Below are 24136 nucleotides of genomic sequence, written 5' to 3' on the forward strand. Positions count from 1 at the left end.
AGGCTGGTTTTCTTGGGTTTATTTTGCACTGAGTTGTACGAACTGATTATATATGCTGGATATTAATCCCTTACCAGTCATATCACTTGTAAATATTTTCTCCCATTCAGTAGGCTATCTTTTTGTTGTGATGGTGGTTTTCTTTGCTGTGCAAACAATTTTAATTAGGTCCCATTTGTTCATTTTTGCTTTTATTTCCTTTACTTTAGGAAGACAGATCCAAAAAAATACTGCTGCAATTTATGTCGAAGAGTGTCTGCCAATATTTTCCTCTAGGAGTTTTATAGTATCCAGTCTTACACTTAGATCTTTAATCCATTTTGAACTTTAGCTGTCCAATTTTCTGAGTACCACTTGGAAGAGACTGCCGTTTCTCCCTTGTATAGTGTTGACTCGTTTGTCATAGATTAATTGACCATAAATGCAAGGACTTATTTCTGGGCTCTCTATCTTGTTCTATTGATCTGTGTGTCTGTTTTTGGAAAGGTACCAATGTTTTGTTTTACATATGTTTTTCTGAGTAAACCTAACCATTCTGGAAACAGAATGGGGTATCCTATACTAAGAACCATCTTGATTCATATCTCCTTTTGTAAATAAGTTAACTTGACATTCTGTTGTATGAATCATTCTTTCAATAGTTTAATCAGTCTAAGTAAATCCCTAAGTAAATTGATAAAAAAATTAATCATATGGTAAATATTTCTTTCTGTCTCTGATATAGTCTATTGAAATAATTTTTCAGAATTTATAGTAAGTGAAAATAAGAAATCTGCCACATGACTTTGTGATTCTGAAGAATAGAAGCTAGGTTATTATCTTTTTACTATACCTCAAAAAAACAACAGTTCAGGGTATATTCAGTGAGATTATCTTAGAGGCAAATATATGAAAAATAATGGAATTCTTTGTGCACTTAATAACTATATTCCTATAAAAGTAGGGTACAATATAAGCACAAATAACAACAGTTCCAATTTAAGGCTTAAAAATCAAAAGATTTGTTTCAGTAACAAAAGCATTAAGCCACAGGAAAATTACAAGGATCAATAAAAATAAATTTTTTATATAAAATATGAATACACAAAAAATAAGTTATCAAGCATTATTATTTGATTGTACATTCTTTCATGTTTCACTAAAAACAGAATGGAATAAATTGCAAGTTGAGATCCTAACACAAGAATGAAAGTCAGTTAAGATTTAGAAATTAAAAGTATACTAGCAAATTTCCCTAGTTGCCCAGTGGTTAAGAATCACCTTGCAATGTAGAGCCATAGGTCTGATCCCTGCTCTGGGAAGATCCCACTTGTCATGGGGCAACTAAGCCCAGAGTCACAACTGTGGAGCCCACACACTGCAACTAAAACCCCACACACAGCAACTCGAGAGGAGCCCCCCTCGCTGCAAGCAGAGAAAGCCCGTCCATAGAGCAAGGAAGACCAGGCGCAGCCAAAATTAAATTTAAAAAAGTATACTAGCTCTCTTAAGAGCATTAACAGAATGCATCTATCATTCTTGCTCTGAACTCACTCAACTGGCTTGAAACAGAATGATGGTATTGCATGCTATATAATCCATTTCTACTCTAAAAGTAAATGTTCAAATAGGCAATGTATCACACATGAGAGTTTACGTGAGGTAAATATAAAAGCTGCCCAACAGAAAAAAAGAATGAAGGGAAGTACAGTTTATCTTACTGCTGCCACTTCCTCAGTTTCCATAATGGTAAATGACACATTCAACTCAAGGAATAAGAGCTTTATTCATTCATTCAACATATATTTATTGAATACTGATTTAAGCCCCAGCTACATTGCAATAAATAAGATCCTTTCTCTCTCCTGGAGCATCTTAGGAGACTGTACTATGCTTTTACCAAGTGCTACGTGCTTTAAATGGCAAAGTATCTGTCTCACAACAATCCTTTGAAGAAAGTACTATCACTATCTACATCTCTTACAAATAGGAAAACTTAAAGGCTTATGAAGTCATTGTCTGTAGCTGGTAAACTGGCAAAAACAGGATTTACATCTAGTCTAACTTCAGTGGTTGAGAACCTGAGTTCCAAATCATTATAAGTAGACAGTCTCCTTCAAGGCAGTGTTAACTTTTTTTTCATTGCTGCCATCTTAAGGAGTCATTTTAGACATTTTCCCCTTAAGTGTTCCCTGTGAAATAATAACAAATAGATATATTGGTTTCTGTCCTGGCTCCTGGCACAGAGCTCCTCAACGCTTCCGATTTCCAAACGAGAAGAGCACAAACGGCATCTGCCATTCTAACATCTGGTGTTTACTCTCGTTCCTGACATGCAAATCCCTGGGGATTTCCTGGGTGATAGGAAGGCCTGTTTTCTAATGAGGTGACTCTGGGTGGGCTCCTGAATCAGGGCTGGTCACCAGAAAAGACTAAGCCATGATTAGAAGCTAGGAATTTTCAGTCTCATCCTTCAAGCTCTGTACGGTTTGAAAAGGGCTAGAAGTGGAGTTAGCAACTGATCAGGCCTGTGTGAAACAATCTCCATAAAATCCCAATAGTATGAAGTTCTGTGAGTTTCCAGGTTGGTGAATACAGAGGTGATGGAGGGCCGCACTCCCAGAGAGGGTATGAAAGCTGGGAACTCTTTCCCACACATATACCCTGCTCTATGAATCCGTTCCACCTGCATATTCTCTATCTTAATTACAGCCTTTTACAACAAACTGGTAGACAGTAGACAAATGGTTTTCCTGAGTTCTGTGAGCCTCTCTAGCAACTCAATCAAACCTCAGGATGGGGTCACGGAAAGCACTGATTTATAGTCAACTGGTCAGAAGCACAAGAAACAGTCTGCACTTTGGACTGGCATTTTAATTGTGGGGAAGAGGAGCAGTTTTGTAGGATGAAAAACTTAACTTGTGGGATCTGATGCTATCTCTACGTAAATGCATCAGAATTGAATTAAACTGTCAGAGAGTGTCTCAGAGAATTCCTTGGTGGGGAACCCCCCCTCCCCGCAACATCTGGTGTTAGAAGTGCTGTAAGTGTAGAGGAGAAGCATACTGAAGTGTAGGTTTTCTAAATACTGACTCCATCATAAAATTTCACCACCACAGGAACACTGTGTATCTACATATACTACATGCATATATGCACTTTGCACATAAAAATATTTCACCACTACCCCCCATCCCAAGAAATAACTTTTGCCCGCCGCCCGCCTGAAGACAACAACATGCCTATTGAGAATGAACACTCTTAGGTCTTGCCTGGTGGTGGAGCCACTGGCTAAGACTGCACTCCCAATGCAGGGGGCCAGGGTTCGATCCTTGGTCAGGGAACTGGATCCCAAATGGCACAACTAAGAGCCCACAGGCAGAAACTAAGATCCAGCAGGGACAAACTTTAAAAAAGAGAGACAATGAATGCTCCAGAGCAGTTTCTCAGCCTCAGCACTGCTGACACCTGGGGCCAGATAATCTTATGTTGTTAGGGGCTGTCCTATTCAAGATAGCATGTTCAGCACCAACCCTGGCCTCTACCCACTAGAAACCGCAATGCCAAACTTCAGTTAAAGTTTCCAAAAAAGTTCCAGCCCTTGAAACAACTGTGTCTCTTGCTGCTATTTACATATTCATGAAGACAACGATTTCAGATTTCATAAAATTTCATAAAAAACTAGAATGAGCAGGATTTAAACAGACAGCAAATGCTGCACCTCTGTAGCTGGAGTGAAGAAGCACATGTAATAGCAGCAGCAATGGCAAAACAAATAGTATTTTAAATAAACACAGCAGGGAAAAAGGCCCACATAAGACCAATAAGTGAAAGGATATTAAATATTAATAAAATCCATTTATAATACAGGCATACCTTGTAGATACTGCAGGTTTAGTTCCAGACCACTACAATAAAGTGGGCAGCACAGTGAAGCAAGCCACATGAATTTTTTGGTTTCCTATATATAGAATATATACCCACTATACTGTAGTCTATTCAGTGTGAAATAGTATTATGTCTAAAAATATGTACATACCTTAATTTAAAAATATTTTATTGCTTAAAAATGCTAACCATAATCTAAAACTTCCACAAGTCATAATCTTCTTACAAAAGTAACATCAAATATCACTGATCATAATAAAAAATTTAGTAATAAAATTTTGAAATAATATGCAAATTACCAAAACATGATACAGGGACACAAGAAAACAACACTTTTGGAAAAATGGTGCCAACGGACTTGCTGCACAGGTTGCCACAAACCTTCAACATGTGAAAAAATAAATACCTATGAAGCATAACAAAGGGAAGCCACAACAAAATGAAGTACGCCTGTACATGCTACAGAATCTGGCTACCTTAGCCCCCCCTCCAAAATGATGAGTAAGACAAATTATCTCACTGAGAACCATAACTAAATTGCAGGAGATTTATAATGGGCTTCCAATGTATTCACATAATATGCTAGCTGAGAAGGGGAGCCAAGATTAAAGATATAATTAGATGGTGATTTCAAGGGCAGCTCTGAGAGTTCTAGACTCAGAATAAATACTGAAAAAGATCTGGAGACACTTAGTTGACCGCAGTCGATCACAAGAAGGCTTTCAGACACGGATTAATCAGAAAAGCATCTTGCATGACTGTGGAAGAGCACAGTGGAAAGTGACCGTGATGGTCATCTTGAGGCCAAATGGAAGAAACAGCAGAGGCAATCTGTATAACCCTGAACCAGTGGTTTAACTTCTAGGATCCTTGTTTCCTCACTAGAAAAATAGGGATAGTAACAGATCTTCATTTCACAGAGCCACAATAAGTATTAAGTGAGAAAACTTGAAAGGAGATAGTGCATGGGCATATAATAGCACAACTATTTGATGTTGTTAATAATATTTGAACAATGTAGCGACAAAGGTCCATATAGTCAAAGCTATGGCTTTTCCAGCAGTCATGTGTGGATGTGAGAGTTGGACCATAAAAAAGCCTGAGCACGGAAGAATTGATGCTTTCAAACTGTGGTGCTGGAGAAGACTTTTGAGAGTCCCTTGGACAGCAAGGAGATCAAACCAGTCAGTCCTAAAGGATATCAACCTTGAATATTCATTGGAAGGACTGATGCTGAAGCTGAAACTCTAATACTTTGGCCACCTGATGCAAAGAGCCGACTCACTGGAAAAGACCGTGATGCTGGGGAAGATTGAAGGCAGCACAAGAAGGGGATACAGGGGATGACAGAGGACGAGATGGTTGGATGGCATCACCAACTCAATGGACATGAGTTTGAGCAAAATCCAGGAGATGGTGAAGGCCAGGGAGGGCCCAGCATGGGGTCCATGGGGTGGCAAAGAGTCAGGCACGACTGAGCAACTGAACAACAATGTAGTGACAAAACTAAGATAAGCAAATATTAACTGCAAAAAAAAAGATGAGGTGGTTAAAACTTGTGAAACCTCAGAATACACAGAGGTAAATATCAGTCTGATATTGAACCACCAGAAGTCACTGGAAAATGGAGAAATATTGCCATAACACAGTAAAGAAAAAAGAGTCTATATTCTAAACAAAAACCTAGCATGCTCAATGGTAAAACACTAGAATTCTCATTAAAGATGGTAATAAGGCAAGGCTGTCCATATTTTCAGCATTATTTTATATAGATATGTGAAGTATCATACCAAGAAATTACACAAGAGAAAAAAGTATAAATACTGGGAAGAAGTTAAAATTGTTACTTACAAATGTAACTGCATATCTGAAAATCTTTTTTAAATAAACAGAAAAATTATTAGAAAGAATAACCTAATTCTATGGTATCTAATTATAAGATAAATTGAAGTCAACAGGTTTGTATGGAATCCTGGAACATAATAAAGGACATGAGATAAAAAAGAAATCTGAACAAAGCAGCGATTGTAAGTTAGCAATGATGTATTAACACTGATTTACTGGTTGTAATAAACACACCATAATAAGCTAAGATGTTAACAACAGGAGAAACTGGGTACAGAATATAGAGGATCTCTCTGAGCTTTCTCTGCAAATTTTCTATATATCTAGAACTATTCTAAAATAAGACTTCAAAAAAAAAAAACATGATTTTTCTTACATACAAGTAATTATCAGTTAGAAATACAGCAAAAGAAATGGCTGCATAGTATTGGAGCTTCAGCATCAGTCCTTCCAATGATTATTCAGGATTGATTTCCTTTAAGTTGGAACTCCTTGCTCTCCAAGGGACTCTCAAGAGTCTTCTCCAACACCACAGTTCAAACGCATCAATTCTTCGGAGCTCAGCCTTCTTTACGGTCCAACTCTCACATCCATATACATGACCACAGGAAAAACCATAGCTTTGACTATACAGTCTTTTGTGTGCGAGGTTAACACAGAAGAAAATGTCTTTTTAAAAAAATCTACTGAGGGACAAAAAAGAAATGAAGAGTTCATCTTAACCCAGTATTATAAAAATATCAAACCTTCCTCCCTAAAGAAATCCAAAATTCAACACCTTTCAATAAAAAAATTCAACAACATCCCTGGGAAACGGAGCAAAATGGAGGAATAAACATGCAAGAATGGCCACAGAAATAACAAGAAGAAATAATTACTAAGAAAGAAAAATTTATTAAACTAGAATTACTAAAAGAGAGTATGGCATTCATGTAAGAATAAATATACTGATAAAACAGAAAATGCAAATACCCCAATGGAAATTTAAGATTATGAAAAATGAGGCATTAAACCACTAAGAAAGAGATAGGAGTGTTTAATAAATTAGGTTGATTGAGACAACTGTCTAAAAAAATTTTTAAATAGACATTCCATATCACTTAGAGCAAAATAAATTCCAAATAGGCTGAACTATTTAGATGTTTCCAATAAGATTACAAATATATAATTAATTCTTACTATATAAAATAAATATCTAGATATCAATAACAATCTACTAGAAAATAAAGTATGTGAAACTATTACAGAAAAATAGGAAAAAAAAATGACCCCTAAGCTTATGAAAAGATTAATTTATCCATGACTTCTCACCCTACCCCACTCCCATATACCTCCTAACATCAGCTGTCTTGTTTCATCACTTCTCTGGGGTTCAGTGTGCAGTGAGCAACTTTTGTGTCAGAAATCCCGTCCTAACAAATAGATTTAACAAATTCAACTTACGTAAAGCTACCTGTGTTCTCTTCATGTATCTGTAAAAAGATGTCCCTAATTGATTATGTAGGGTGAGAATAGTTGAAGATAGACCAGAAAGACCATCCGTGAATTAATTATCCTGCCTATGCAGAAGAACAGTAGTCAGAAAACTGATTAGTTGTTACTAGACAGTTTAACTTATTCAAAGCCTCTGTTATTTTATTGCATACTAAACTAGTTAATTAGTTGGAGAAGGTAATGGCACCCCACTCCAGTACTCTTGCCTGGAAAATCCCATGGACGGAGGAGCCTGGTAGGCTGCAGTCCATGGGGTCGCTAAGAGTCGGACATGACTGAGCAACTTCCCTTTGACTTTTCACTTTCATGCGTTGGAGAAGGAAATGGCAACCCACTCCACTATTCTTGCATAGAGAATCCCAGGGATGGGGGAGCCTGGTGGGCTGCCATCTATGGGCTTGCACAGAGTCGGACATGACTGAAGCGACTTAGCAGCAGCAGTAGCAGCAATCCCAAAATGAGAGAAGTGTCAATTAAAACTACTCTAGGATACTACTTTTAACCTATGAAAATCCCAAAACTATGTGAGGCTGTGGCACACAGGAGCACAATCAGGCACTCTAATACAGTGCCTGCAGGCATGTAAAGTGATAACTACCCCTCTGGAGGGCAACTTAGCACTATCTTTGAAAAAGACAAAAGCATTTATCCCTTTGACCAACCAATCTCATATTTAGGAATTTATCTTAACATTGTATCTAGACACATGTAAGATTACATCTGTGCAAATTATTTACTGCAGCATGGTTTGTGCTAGCAAAAGGCTATAAACAAATATCTGTTAGCAGGGAACATGATAAATAATATACCCATGCAATAGAATACTATGCAACTAAAACAAAAAACAACTGAACCCAGCGAAAGTTCGGGACCAGACAGCTTCCCTGGTGAATTCTACCAAATATTAAAAAAATTAATACCAATCCTTCTCAAACTCTTCCAAAACACACAAGATGAAGGAATACTTTCAGACTCACTTTGTAAGGCCAGCATTGTGCACTGCAAGTCACTTCAGTCGGGTCCAGCTCTTTGCAACACTACGGCCTGCCAGGATCCTACGTCCATGTGATTCTCCAGGCAAGAATACTGGAGTGGGCTGCCGTGCCCTCCTGCAAGCGATCTTCCTGACCCAGCGATTGATCCTGCATCTCTTACGTTTCCTGCATTGGCAGGTGGCTTCCTGACCACTAGCACCACCTGGGAAGCCCAGCATTACCCTGATACCAACACCAGACACCAGAAGAACAGAAAATTACAGGCAAATAACTGTGATGAACACAGATGCAAAAATCCTCAACAAAATATTAGCAAACCAAATCCAATAAGACACTAAAAGGATGATACACCATGAGTGGAATTTATTATAGAAATGCAAGGATGTTTCAACATCTGCAGATCAATCAATATGTTACACTACTTATACAAAATGAAGGGTAAAAAATCATATAATCATCTGAACAGATGTAAAAACAGCATCTGACAAAACACTCATTTATGACAAAAACATTCAACAAAGTGGGTATAGAGGGAATGTATCTCAACATAATAAAGATCATATATGATAAGCCCACAGCTAACATCATCATCAAAAGCTGAAAGCTTTTCCACTAAGATCAAGAGAAGGATGCCCAGTCTCAGCACTTTTATTCAACATATTATTAGAATTACTAGCTGGAGCAGTTCTATTTACAACTGCATCAACGGGATAAAATACTTAAGAATAAATTCAACAAGGGGAAAGAAAGACCTGTACACTGAAAACTATAAGACACTGACTGAGAACAGAAGTGAGGATGACACAAATAAATGGGAAGATAGTTCATGCTTATGGATTAAAGAATTAATATTGTTAAAATGTTCATACTACCTAAAGCAACCTAAAGAATCAAAGCAATCCCTAACAAAATTCCAATGGCATTTTTCACAGAAATAGAACAATCCTAAAATTGATCTGGAATCACAAAGGACTCCAAATAGCCAAAGCAATCTTAAGAAAGACAAACAAAGCTGGAGGCATCACTATACAGCCAAAACTTGCTTCCAAACTATATTACAAAGCTAAAGTAATCAAAACAGTATGGTATTAGCATAAAAACAGACACATTAATCAATGGAACAGAACAGAGCACCAAAATAAACCCACACTTTTACAGCCAATTAATTTTACAACAAAGGAGCCAAGAACAGACAACGAGGAAAGAACAGTCTCTTCAATAAATGGTGTTGGGAAACTGGACAACCACACGGAGAAGAATGAAACTGGACTGCTACCTTACACCACACAAAAAAACTAACTCATACTGGATTAAAGACTTGCACATAAGATCTCAAACCATAAAACTCTTAGGAAAAAAACAAAGGTTAAGCTCCTTGACATAGATCTTAGTGACATTTTGTGTTTGATATGGAAAACAGAGGCAACAAAACCAAAAAAAAAAAAAAGTGGGATTACATCAAACTAAAACTTCTGCACAGCAAAGGAAATCATCAACAAAAAGAAAATATTTACAAATCATGTTTGGTAAGGAATTAACATTCAAAATATACAAGGAACTCATACAACAGCAAAAAAAAATTTTTTTCAATGTAAAAATGAGTCTGAAAAGACACTTTTTCAAAGACATCTAGATGGCCAACAAGTACATCTTCATATTCAATATGAGGTGCTCAATATCACTAATCACCAGGGAAATGTAAATCAAAACTACAATGAGATACCACCTCACACTTTCAGAAATGGCTATTATCAAAAAGACAATAAATAGCAAGTGTTAACAAGGATGTGGAGAAAAGGGAACCCTAGAGCACTGCTGAAGAGAACATAAACTGCTACAGTCACTGTGGAAAACAGTACACAGAGGTGCCTCCAAAAATTAAAAACAGAACCACCATATGACCCAGTAATTCCACTTCTGTGTATTTATCTGAAGAAAACAAAAATGTTAACTCAAAAAGATATATGCATTTGCATGTTCACTGCAGGATTATTTATAACACCCAATTCATGAAAGCAACCTAAATGTCCATCACTGGATGAATGGATAAAGAAAATGTGGTGTGTGTATATATATATAAAATAGAATACTAGTCAGCCTTAAAAAAAAAGGAAATCTTATTGTCTGCAACAACATGGATAGACCTTGATGGCATTATGCTAAAGACAATAAATCAGAAACAGAAAGACAAGTACTGTACAATCTCATATGTGGTCTAAAAGCAAAACAAAAACAGATCACAGTGAACAGATTTGATGGTTGCCAAAGGTGGGGATAGACAGTGACTCAAATGGGTGAAAGGGATCAAAAGGTACAATTTTCCAGCTATAAAATATCATAAGGATATAATGGCAGGTGATTACAGTTAATATTACTGTCATCACATATTTGAAAGTTCCTAGGAAAGTAAATCTCAAATGTTGTCATCACTAGAAAAAAAAAAATTTCTAACTACGTATGGTAAAAGATGTTAACTAGCCTTACTGTGGTGATCACTTCATAATATATTCACAAATATTCAAACATTGTGCTGCACACCTGAAATTAGTGTAATGCTGTATGTTAATTTAAATAAAGAACTGAAAAGCCCTTTTGGTACTGATGCACAGATGTTTAAGACCTATTAAGGGAGGGGAGGCGGTATATAGAATGGACTGATAGGAGAAGGAGACAGGTATTTGAATTTGAATCTATATGCTGTAATGGGATTCATGAGAAACTACTCACAGTGGTTGCTTATGGGAGGCAGTGCAGGTGAAAACTGGGAAGATGGTGGCAGAGACAAAAGGGTGACTTAGAGTTTCCTTTTTAATCAGGCAACTTTAAATTTAAAAATTATTAGACAAAAACATGAATTTTTTTAACAAATTGTTAACAGGGAAAGTCTTTATCACATGAAGAAAAGTTGCAAATGTGACTACTAAAAATGTTAAATTTACATGCTCAAAAAACTCAATCATACAGTTAAAAGACATATTAAGGGAAATTTTTAATATATAATAAAGAGCTAATTTCTATATATACAAAGGGCTCTCAAAACCACTTAGAAAGAACATGACTAAAATAATAAAGGATTATTTGACCAAAAAAAGAACATGACTTACAAAAAAGGATAAAGGACACAACAGATAGCTAAAAGAAAAGAGATATAAATGTCTACTAAACCTATAAAAAGATATTCAAAGAACCTATTAATAAGGAAACACAAATTAAAACATGATGCCATTTTACAAAATCAAAACATCAAAAAAAGACTAATAATGTTGGTGAAAACAAAGAGCAGTAAGTCCTTTCACATACACTAGTGAGAATATAAACTGGTATAACATTTTCTGAGGTATAATCTGACATCTAGTTTCATTTTAAATGTACATACTTTGACCCAGTAATTTTCTAGAAACTGATGCTATAAAATTTCCACAACTAAAACCTTCAATGTGCGAATGTGTCCCGCAGTATCGCCACAGCATCGTTTGCTTTTACTTTGAACCCTTCCTTTGGACTATATGTGCTTTTATTTTGGACTCTTTATACTTGAGTACTACCTGGAACAATTTCTATAACTAATATTATTTTCAGGATAAAAACCTAATGGTTTTTTAACTGAAGGGTGAAACGCTCAGGATTAGAATGGGTAAAAAGCACCATGTAAGTGTTACTATTATCAGTACCATAAAAGCCTCTATTTCAGCCAGAATCAAAATTATTCAGTAATTTATTCACTGCTGGAAAAAAGGAGATGACTTAAACCAGCAACCTAAGCAGGAATCAATAAGGTATTTTCAGACAGTCACGAATAATAGACTAACACCTCCCACGTAGTGACTGTTAGCATGAGGTGTTCACTAGCAATCACCTACAGGCTTTTTCTGTTGGTACATCTAGGCAGAGTGGCTTTCCAAACTACACATACCTTGAAATTCCCCTAGACAGTGATTTATTGGAGTAAAGCAAAATAAGAATGCAGGTAAATTAATCCCCAGTTATCAGATGGTGAGCTTTTCTTTTTTTAAAGAAGAAATATAAAGGCAGCTCTATGTTACCCCTCGTGTAGAAGCCTGAGTCATAGGGCAGGCCAGCAATTCTCAAGTGGAGTGTCATGACAAACATTAGTCACGAAAATAAAAAGAATTCCTAATAATCTTCTAAAGCTGCTGAGTAACTTCCTTTAAAAACAAACAAAGACGGCTGACTCAGGAGTATCTCAACAGCAGCCCCACTCCTGTATTATGATATGCATTTTGTTAGAGAAGGGAAAGAGATGAGCAGGTACTCAGAATGAGCAGGGGAGTGGAGGGCAGGCAGCTTAAAATCATCCCATGGAGAATTCTAATTCTCACCCGACTAGTCAGCAAAAATACATAAAGTTATGATTAACTAAAAGCCACCTGCCAACGCCTGCAACGGTGTGAAGAGCTATGCGATGCACTTCTGTGGCTTTAGTAGTTTGACTTTCAGTAGATCACCTACAGATATTCTTTACCAAGAAAAAGCCAAGACAGACCCACAGTGAAAGTCTGAGCAACACTGACACTGCAGTATGATGTGAACAAAAACGATGCTACGAACATTTGTCGGCAGTTGTGTGAGATTACCAAATCAAAGGCTAAGCAACAATGAGAAGTAAATCTGCAACAGTACACTACCCATATTAGATATCATGTTAAGTTCTATAAATCCTAGGAACTGTAACTTTGAATGATTAAACAAAGCTTAAGAAAGCCTTAATAGGCTGGATATATTACAATAAAATACTTGACAGCAGAGCAAACCATTACACCCAAGAACAGGTATTCTTTCACTAAAAAATCTTTTCCACAGAACAAAGATTCATTTGCCTGGTGGCAAGACTATGGGAAATGATGTTTCAGCAGAAATAACAAACTCCATAAAGGTCCCCCACCATAAGGCCTAACACAGGGTTAAGGCTGTGAATGTATAAACCCTCTGCATAAAGCCTTCTAGGAAATGAGGCACCCTCCTTCCAATTCCTGAACACTTTATGACACATAGGAGATTACTCACAGTCTTCTGTGTAACATGGTTGTGCGTCTGTCCCACTGTTTCTAATTTATAAATTAGGGAAATAGCATTAAATGGACACCAGTGTCCATTTTGTGTGAATGGGGTCTAAAATCTTTTTCTCATCTTTAGAATTATTTCATACCATATGTAAAATATTTCAATTAAAAATAGCCTCACATAGGTCAATGGTCAATGCATGATTTAAAAATCATTCAAAATACTCTTTTATCCATCTAAAATGTACCTAGCACAGACATAAAAACTTTTACTAATTTTTCTTTTAAGACAATTTGATTGTTATAAACTGTAAAATTCCTCAAAGAATAGAGGAATGGTAAGAGAAAACAGAAAGAAAGAAAGCCATATTAAAGATGATGATACTAAATACAATATAGAATCCTAGGCTGGATCCTGAAACATAAAAGGGATGTTAATGGAAAAACTGGTGAAATCCAAATAATGTCCATGATTCATTAATAGTACTACACGTACCAATGATAATTTCTCCATTTTGACAAGTGCACCATGGCTATGTACAATTTTAATATTAGAGGAAGCTGGACAAAGGGTATATAACAACTCTCTTTACTGGTTTTGCCAACTTTTCTGTAAACCTAAAACTATTTCAAAATACAAAGTTTTCAAGATGATAACTACGGTGCTTGAATCTGTTCAGTTTATGTCTAGACAACATTCAAGGAGAGAGGAGGATTAGGAAAACAGCCAGATACACAATTCAAACTTCTCCAGTTTGTGACTAATATTCCTGCCTATTCTCAGGGCAGCTGGCTCTATTTGGTTTGTACTAAGCTCTACAAATAGGACTTCTTTTCCCCTTAAAACCTCAAAAGGAAATGGCTTGCTTTCCCCTAAGTTTTCTTTTCTTTCTTACCATAACATTAAGCAACAGAGACTAGTACCCATGGTACAAGCTATAAAACATGCGACTCCTAAGGTTCTGAAGATAAAGGAAGGAAAGAAAGAAAGAACTGTTTTATCATTCTAGCAAAGAAAGCATTTAATCAACTTTTAGGGTGACAAGCAGAGGAATCAGAAGCAATAACTATTCCAATAGGTTTGGTAAAATTCATCAGCAATTCATCTGCTAAAGAAGTTAACAGTATAGTAAAATCTACAGAATATTTGCTGTAATCTGCCCTTTTCCATACCACCTCTCTATGCCATCCTAGTGTGACTACCCTGTTAACCCAGGAGTCCTAGCTCACCTACAAAATAATTCTCTGCCTCCCCAGGAATGCACAGAGATACAGGAAAACCATTTGATTTAACTCGGATAAAATAACAGAAAGAAGCAATCAATTTCCTCTCGAAACATTTCTGCTTGTTTAACAATTACCTACTGTGGAAATTATCTGAGTACCGAGAATAGGAAAAATCAAATAAAAACTGTTTTGTGACATATATTAGTGCAGTAAACATCTTTAGTTTGGACTAAAAAAAAATTGTATTAAAAAGTACTTTATGAGAAATTCTGCCTATTATCAAAAACAGAAAATTACGTAAATGGTTTATTCAACATTCACTGAAAAAGAAATTTATAACAATAGCACTCTTTTTGCAAAATGTTGAACAGGGGTGGGAAGACAAGTACTCTCAATACTGCTGATGAAAATTAAATTAGTACTACCTGTCAGGAGAGCAATTTTTGACCATTTTCTTCTTTTCAAAAATTTTTTTCTTGGCTTCTGCTATAGGTTCCTCTCTTCATTTTCCTTCTGCCTTCTTGCTTCCTTTGCTGATTTTTAACTGCTCTTGGGCTTTGGAGTTCTAACCAAGCTCCTTTCTCTTGATGAATTGTATTTTCTCCCCAGATCTTCTACTCTGTGGCTTGGATTCTCCTCTATCACTGATAACTTCAAGCAAAGATTACCTGCAATTTCTCTCTTGAGCATTCCTCTTCAAACAACTCTGAACTCATGTTCTCCAACCTCAAAGGAACCCTTGAAACTGACCAGTAATTCTACCATCTCTGCTACACAATTTTCCCGCCATGAAAATAAGGATAGCATTTCATCTCCTGGAGATCCTCCTCAAACCTCGAATATGCTCCTCACCTTCTGCTCACTCTCAACAGAAAACACTCTGTACTTTAAGAGGTTACATAAACCACCGAAGATCTACCTCAACTAATTACCACCAACTGCTGATCCCGTTGCGGTCAGCATTCGTCCTTTCCTCCTCCTGAGGATGATCCCTTACTACCCGTGCTCCCTGGACCACAAATCGATTTTGCCTTCTCAGTGATCTTACGCTGTTATTTCACTCTCTCATCCATATTTTTTTTTCATTATAGTCATTTAATAAAAGTGAATTATTTATCAAAGAAAAATATGTATATACTTTAATAAGTCCACTTATAAGGATTTATACAAAAGACTATTTTAAAGATTTACCTCTAAGAATATTTACCCTAGTGTTTTCTAAATAGCTAAAAACTACAGCAATGGGAAAATTGTCAAATACACTGTAACATATCCATACTATAGTTTACTACAGAGTGATTAAAACTGCTTTTTTCCCCACACAGGAAAACATTCACAATTTGTAGTCAAGTGAAAATAGGAGACTTCAAAACTACAAATTTTATGAGCCCATTTTTGTAAGGACAAAGCAAAATACGTATTTATATATTCCAAATACATTTTGGTTACTATAACAGCCTATCTGAAAGGGATTACAGACGGTTTTTATTTTCTTTTTACTTTTAATTTCTTATTATCATACATATATACTTACATCTGAACAAAAAGGTTCTATTGCACTGACAAAACAAAAGTCGAAATACTGAGCAAATAAAAGTACAGCATTAAAGACTACTAAGAGTGAAATAGTTGGATGGCATCCCAGACTCAATGGATGTGAGTTTGCGCAGACTCCAGGAGACAGTGAAGGACAGGGAAGCCTGGCATGCTGCAGTCCATGGGGTCTCAAAGAGTAGGACATGACTTACTAAACAACAACACAAGTGAAATGAAGGCTGAAACATGCAATTATCACTAAGTTATTTTAAATTAAAACTTGGGTCTTATTTGGGAAGAGAAAGCATTCTTGATAGTCAATAAAGTTTTCCAACTTCTTTCAGTTCTAATAAAACTAACTCTCATGCTGGAGTGCCACCCTTTATAAAACAGCCAAAAACTGGCAAGAGGCCCTCCTCATATCCAGGAAAGTGGATAAAGATGAACAGACTAGAGCGTATTCACACAAAGGAATACTGCTCAGCAATAAAGGAACAAGCTACCAATACACACAACCTGGATGACTCTCTCCAACACTATGCTGAGAAGACTTACACAAGTACATGCTACATGACTCCATTTATATGAAGTTCCCAACTCACTTATGAAAGAAAAAAAACAGAACCGGGGTGACAGAACTGACTGGAAAGGGCAAGCGGGAACTTTCTGGAGCGATGCTGATGTTCTTCCAACGTGATGGGCTTGCACTACACAGGTGCAAAGTCATTTACCAAAACTCACCCAATGGTTCACTTTTAGAACTCTATCTAATGGTACGAGTGCTGGAGTGTTTGGGGTGATCTGTATTAATGTCTGCAACTTACTTCACATGCATCCCCTTAAAAAGTGGGGGGGGGGGGGGGGGGCAGTTCTTGACAGGTAGAGGAGTTCAGAGGCAGAAATGAAATTTTTAAAAATAGTAGAATCCAGGTGGTGGATACAATTCTTTTGACTTTTGTGTATGTCTCAAAATCCTTAAAAAAAATTGTTGGAAAAACTTACTGAAAGTAAAGTCAGCTACAGAGAGCAAGCTACCTGCTTATTAAATCTGTGTATTCAAAGGCTTGGAAAAAAAGGAAACTTTCCTAGTTTTCTAATTGCCAAATCATTTTACAACTTGGAATAACTTTTTAAATGGCAAAAAGACATTAACAAAAGACACTAAAACATTCCAGGGATCAACTGCTTTGATAAATTCACAAGTTTTTTTTTAACAAGTTGATAAAATGAATGCTTTCTTGAAAACTTGCATTTGTAAACCATCTTTGGACAATGTACCCCTTAATTTATTTAGGGTATATAACAGAGATAATATAGGTCAAACAGATCATCCACTAGCCATTAAACTTTTCCTAAAGAGTTTAGGTAAACTCCAGGAGTTGGTGATGATGGACAGGGAGGCCTGGCGTGCTGCAGTCCATGGGGTCACAAAGAGTTGGACAAAACTGAGCAACTGAACTGAACTGAAAGGATGCAGATACTAACAATCTAAAAATACTCTAATATAATAATCATGTTTAATTGCTAGTATATAACTTTCCTAATTGAAGGAAAACATGTTAAGAAATATAAATTATAAAATATAAAAACATCAGTTTTAGTCATTGTAACTAAATCTTGTTTACAATGATCTTTAAAATATTTTTAAATCTTTAGGAAAGAATGACTTGACAGCCTCACAGAATTACTCACTAATAAGGAATTTATTATTTAGTACATGATAAAGATCAGTTACAGAGAGGAAAATAACAATCAGATAACCAGGAGGAAAAAGTTGAAGCCTTCATATATTTTATATGAAGGGGTTAGTTTCTGAATATAATCTCTCCATAAGTTTAATACAGTATATATTACTGTATATACAATGTGTATATTTGTATATGTATGTATAATGGCACAAAGTTTATACACAAAAAAATATATGCTGCATTTTTAGTGACTTAAGGGTTTTTCAAGTTACTCTGTATTTGATTTTTTGAATAATTCTCTATTTTATTTCCGTCATGAATAGTGATATTGAACCTAACCCCCAGTAAAATGTAACTCTACCATGTAACACAGTCTACCTCAGTACACTCTACATCCAGCTACTCGGTCAGTGAAGGTGTTAAGTCTAAAGAAGGTTCACACATATCATAATATAATATATATCATATTTATTGAGAACCTAATATAAGCCAAACACAAGAGAAGGCACAGGTGGTACACTGCCAAACAAGTCAGACACAGCCTCTGTCCTCAAGGGACTTTCAAGGCAGTGGGTAGGAGAGAAAGTTAGAGACAGCAAACAAGCAAGCAAAGACATAAACGTGTTTCTGATAAGCACTGCAGAAGAAAGTTATGGGACGGAATGATGGAAAAGAGAAGCTGTTTCTATGTACCAGGTTAGGCCTCTGAGGTGACTTTTAAGACCAGCCGTAAAGCCCCAGCAGCAAGCAGCCTTGCAGAGAGCTGGAGGGAAATGTATCCCTTCAGAACACACAGCATGTGCAAACGGCCCACTGGAGGAGCAGGCTCAGGAGGCTGAAGTAACAGGAAGGTGGCCAGTGTGACCACAACACAGTGGAAAACTACACAAACTATAGACAAAGACAGAACTGGCTTTGGTGAGGCCTTGGTAAAGATGATGGACTTTAAGTGCAAAAAAAAAAAAAAATGGAAGGATATTATATAAAAGGGGAATGATACAAACAGATTGTGCTCTCACTGTGGAAAAAAAGTTGTAAAAGGGCACGAGAAGCAGCCAGGGTAGCAGTGCAGACAAGAAACAGTGTGAACTGGAAGTGGACAGGGAGGCCTGAGACGCGCTGCCAGGGGGACTGGTAAGATTTGCTCCTAAGGCAAGAAACAGGGGGACGGTATGTGCTACTAGAGACAAGATGGTGTCACTAAAAGGACAGAAAGAAAACACTGTTTTTTTGGGGGGGAGGGGGGCGGGTAATAGGGTATCTAGAAAGGTTTTAGATATCCCTGTGCAATGGCCAAATTCTGTTGGGTAAGCAGCTAGATATAAGTCAGGGGCTAGGAATCAGAGTCATATTCTGAAGTTCTCTATACTGACCCAGAGTGTTTACAAAATACATTAAATAGGTCACACTCCAGATCACCCACTTCAGAAGGTGCACATTTTTAACTTGTCCAAGTGATGCTGCAATCACCGTCCACAATTATGTTGGAGCCCAAGAAAGTAAAATCTGTCACTGTTTCCATTCTTGAGAATCCCGTGGTCAGCAAGGAGATCAAACCAGTCAATCCTGAAGGAAATCCACCCTGAATATTCACTGGAAGGACTGATGCTGAAGCTCCAATCCTTTGGCCACCTGATGTGAAGAGTGAACTCACTGGAAAAGATCATGATGCTGGGAAAGATTGAAGGCAGGAGAAGGAGGCGACACAGGGTGAGATGGTTGGATGGCACCAGAGGACACTGACTCAGTGGACATGAGTTTGAGTAAACTCCGGGACATAGTGAAAGACAGGGAATCCTGGCATGCTACAGTCCATGGAGTCGCAGAGTTGGACACAGTTGAAAAACTGAATAAAATGATTCTGACGTCAATAGAGTCTGAGAACCACTTATGTAAAGAGATTTTATTGTTATGGTTCGTTACCTAAGGATATAACTCTTTATAAAAGAAAACATTACATTGAGCAACAACATGTGAAGATAATGGTTTGACTTACTGTCTAATCTCCTCTAGTCATACATTATAGAGGAAATACTCTTCTAATTAGCTTTTTTGAATGTTTCTTTCTAATTAGCTCTTTCAAATGACTGACAGTCACTCTGAAGGTGAATAATTTCCTCTATTTCGTAAATATTGTCTTACAAAATACCCATGAACTCTCTCACAAGTGAGTAAATCAAAGTTCAAAAAGGTGGAGAGTCTGGTCTAAAGGGCACCTTATCAACAACAGACCCAAGACTCAAAAATCAAGATAACCACCAACTCCAGTTTGCTTTCCATCACATGAAAATGCCACAAAGCTCACCCCCACAAAGCTCACCATCTGTGGCATAACATGTACACACATAATTATAACAAGATAAAATGGGGTGAGTGCCTTAAGGCCAACAGAAGGACAATGAAAATAAGGAAGTTACTTCTTGACTTTCACTACTTAAAAATTTTATAATTGCAGAAACTTCAAAATCCACCTTTCAAAGTATCCACAAACACTACTCATTAAAAACAAAAAAAAAGTGACTCCTATACAAAAAGCCATTAAGACTCTTCCTGCTGCTGCTAAGCCGCTTCAGTTGTGTCCAACTCTGTGCAACCCCAGAGACGGCAGCCCACCAGGCTCCCCCGTCCCTGGGATTCTCCAGGCAAGAACACTAGAGTGGGTTGCCATTTCCTTCTCCAATGCATGGAAGTGAAAAGTGAAAGTGAAGTCGCTCAGTTGTGCCCGACTCCTAGCGACCCCATGGACTGCAGCCTACCAGGCTCCTCCATCCATGGAATTTTCCAGGCAAGGGTACTGGAGTGGGTTGCCACTGCCTTCTCCAACTCAATATAAATCTCTTTAAAGAGATCTTTAAAAACAAAAGGGGAGTAGGGGACAGATGCCTGCAAAATGGCTTCAAAAATCTGCTGGAACCAGTCACTAAAGCTGGTGTCCTCATCAGTAAAACAGGGTTTGGGATAAAGAACCTATACACATACTTACTAGTTATTATCACTTGTAATTATTATCAGAAGAGCATACAAATAATCTATAACTGGCTGAGTTTTAACATGGAATGCTGGATTTTGGTTCCAATGTATACGTCAATCTATCTACCTCAATACTATAGTACTAGAACGCTTCCTAAAAAGTTTATCAATATTCTTTGCCAACTGCCCCTAGATCATGATCAATCAGAAAGCTCAGGGCCATTTACACTGACCTTTTCACAACAGTTCTAATGCCTGTAGTTGTTCATTATCCCCAAGCTAGACTTGAAGTTCCTCAAAGGCAAAAGCTGTATTTTGTTAACTTATAATCATTCACTAATATCTGAGTACTTATTATGTGCTTGGCACTGATCTTAGTCTTGACAATACAGCAATAAACAAAAGTCTCTTACCTCTCAGAGCTTACATTCTAAAGGGTAATTAATAAACACATAGCCAATTTGTAATAAGTGCTCTTAAATAACGGAGGGTAGCAGAGCTAGGAAGTATTGCAGGAGCTGAAAAGTTCCCATTTACATAGGTTATCAAGCAAATACTCACATACACCTAAAACCTGAAATTAATGCAGCACCTAAGTCACACAGATATCTGGAGGAGAGGGGTCATCCAGACAGGAGGAGAGGAGCAAGCGCAAAGGCCCTGAGGCAGGGACACAGTTACTGTGCGAGGAAAACTGAGAAGGCAAATGAAGTAGGGGCAGGGGAAACACGGGACGGGGTGGCTTTGAGAGCAGAATGCCATGAACTGACCTGTTTTAAGGGATCGTTCAGACATCTCGATGAAGAACAGAGAATAAAGAATGGAAGCAGTGACTCTCATTAGGGGGTGGTGACAAAGATTAGCTCGATTCTAGTTAGGTTTTAAAGAGAGAACCCACAAGATTGGTTGATGAATGGGATGTGAAGAGAAATGAAGAGAAGTATCAAGGAAAGCTTCTTAAAAGTTCAGGAAGAGTAGAGCTGCCATTCACTTAAACAACAAAGTTAGAAAAGCAACTTTACTTTCCCAGAACCCAGCAAATTGCCTAGCACACATCAGACATTCAGGTATTTATTTGTGAATTAAATTTAACTGAATAAGTTCCCAAAATGAAACAGTAAACTCAATGCATCGCTTTACATTTGTTCTAAATTTCCTTTAGTAATGCTTGTTAATTAAACAATCTTAGGCACTAACACAGGTCCCATGCTAACATGGAAACCCTACACTGGAACACAGCAACTAATCCTTATATCTGAAGAACAATTCTCCTGGAGATAAAAGAAAACTGCATGAAAAGCTCTGTGACACCCTGAGGATTCTTACACCCAAAGTAATTAACCTATTCATTAATGATGTCATATTCCTGGAAGATAGAGAAGTGCAAATAGAACTAACACTCCGGGCCAGAATTAATTGAAAATTATAACACTTTGTGATATATTTTCTGAAAGCGGCAAGACTGAACAAGTCCCTTCAAAAAATAAGCCATCAGTAACTCAGCATTTTTTCTTAAAACGGCTTTTCCCTCCCTCCCAATTCAAGTAAAAGTCGCTTTTTCTGCCAACTACGGTAAAGGAGCTTCACTTAGGAAAGAATTAGGTATGCTCACCTTTAACACTTGGTGTAGTCATACTCCCAGATTTTCTAATCCAGCACCCTTACTACAGCTTCATGAAGAACCACAAACTTGGCAGAAATATTTTCAAAGACATTCTCCTAAAATAAAAAGTTACCAGTCTTTCCTCCCTTCTGGTTACTTTAAGATTTTAACTGAAGCTCAAGTATCACCTCTCTTCCCCTTTAGTCTCCCTAATGCCCCACCCTAACCTACTGTTTTGTTTTTTAAGAAAACTTTCGGCCAAAATAGAGCTTAAAAACCCTAGATCGTCCTGAATTCAGCAACAGGCAGCGCTTTCCTTTTCCTATCAGTACAAGGCCTTGAACCAACCCAAACAAATCTGCTGAAATGCCAGCCAGAGTCCCCGTATCTCCCCCGCTCCCTCCCCCGAAAGCTGGCCTGGAAATAACCACCACTGACCAAGGAGCTGAACAGAAAAGAACCAATGGTAAGCAAAAACGGGATTCTGCGAGGCAGGAAGGGTGAGAGCCAGATTTTCAACCACCACGTCGAAGCGAGTTGAGAGGAGCCCGGGCGCCCCACAGATGCATTCCACACGGAGCGGCACACATTCTCTCCCCCCACCCCGCTCCGAGGGCTCCGCACGCGGACAAGCTGGAGCGAGGGTCCTCCTCGGGGAGGAGAGGCGAGAACGCCTCGAGGGCAAGGGAGTGCCCGGGATAGGGGCGGGGGGTGTTGTCCGGCGCCCGAGGCGCGGAGCGCAAATAAGCACGCGCGCGCCCAGGGATGGACGCAGCGGCCCTCTGGAGCAGAAGGCTGGGCGCCCACCACCGTACTTGCGGGCTTTACCCGCGGGGTGGAAAGGCTGGAGAAGGCAGGATCAGGACCCCCTCCCAGCCCAGCCGAACCCCGAAGAAGGGGGCCTAGGCAGCTACTATCTCCCAGTAAACGGGCTGGGCGCCCGGGGGCGGGAGGTGGGGGCCGCCGCCGATCCGCTTTTCCTGTGCTCGCTGGAACAGGGGGAAGCCCTCCAGGGAGGGGAGCGGGGGAAGGGGCGCACTGGAGCGAGAGCGGGGCGGCGGGCCCTCAGGGCCGCGGGATGGCGGGGGTGCGCGCGCCGGAGAGGGGAAGAGGGCGCGCACACACACACCCGGCCCGGAGCCAGGGAGGCGCGACCGCCCGCCGGACTCGGGAAACCCGGCCCGCCAGGAGGGGAAGGAGCCAGCCTCCTCCCCGCCCCCGCACACTCACCATGTAGAGGGCGAAGGGCAGGCCGAGAAGAAACAGCCACAGGTAGAGGTGCAGCGCGTTCACGAAGGTGGCCTGGTGCGGGTCGTAGTACCAGCCCCCGCTGAGCGCGGCCCACACCCCCTGCCGGAGGATCTGCAGCGTCTGCGACCCCATCCCCACCCGGCGCCGCCGCCGCCGCCGCCGTCCCCGCCGCCGTCCCCGCCCCGGCCCCAGCTCTGCCTCCGGGTCGCCGGAGCCCGCAGCTGCCCCGTCTATCCCCCTCCGGAGCTCCGGGAGAGCCGGCCGGCGCTTCGGCGGTCGCTAGGGCTGCTGCAGCAGCAGGAGGAGGAGGAGGCAGCGAACGAGGAGGAGGAGACCGAGGAGGAGGCGGCGAGCGGCGGGGCGGAGGAGAGCGGAGAAGAGGAGGAGACCGGCCTCCACAGCGCCGCCGCCATCTTGTCTCCTCACACCCGGAGCCGGAGCCAGGCCCCCGCCGACGGCGGCCAGCCAGCGCCGCCGCTGCCGCCGCCGCCGCCGCCGCCGCGACCCCCGCCGGCCGCCAGCCCTGCGCCCGGCGGAGAAGGAGGCCCGGCGCCCGGGAGGGACCGGGAGCAAGCCGCGCCCCCCTCCAGCTCCTCCTCTCTCCCTCCGCCCCTTGGGCTGGTCCCCGCGGGTGCGCGC

The 24136-nt window shown here is 39.4% G+C and overlaps 1 protein-coding gene across 2 annotated transcripts in view; it reads right to left on the reverse strand.

Moving 5' to 3' along the window:
- The window catches only part of PCNX1 (pecanex 1), a 184813-nt gene extending 161184 nt beyond the window's left edge, over positions 1-23629 (reverse strand). For both annotated transcript variants that reach the window (XM_068961318.1, XM_068961307.1), the window contains exon 1: positions 23477-23629. In XM_068961318.1, the coding sequence (XP_068817419.1) occupies positions 23477-23629 (153 nt within the window). The remainder of the gene's footprint in view (positions 1-23476) is intronic.
- Between the last annotated feature and the right edge of the window lie 507 nt (positions 23630-24136).

The sequence above is a fragment of the Capricornis sumatraensis genome, chromosome 2 (genome assembly GCF_032405125.1).
Source record: "Capricornis sumatraensis isolate serow.1 chromosome 2, serow.2, whole genome shotgun sequence".
NCBI classification, from domain to species: Eukaryota; Metazoa; Chordata; class Mammalia; order Artiodactyla; family Bovidae; genus Capricornis; species Capricornis sumatraensis.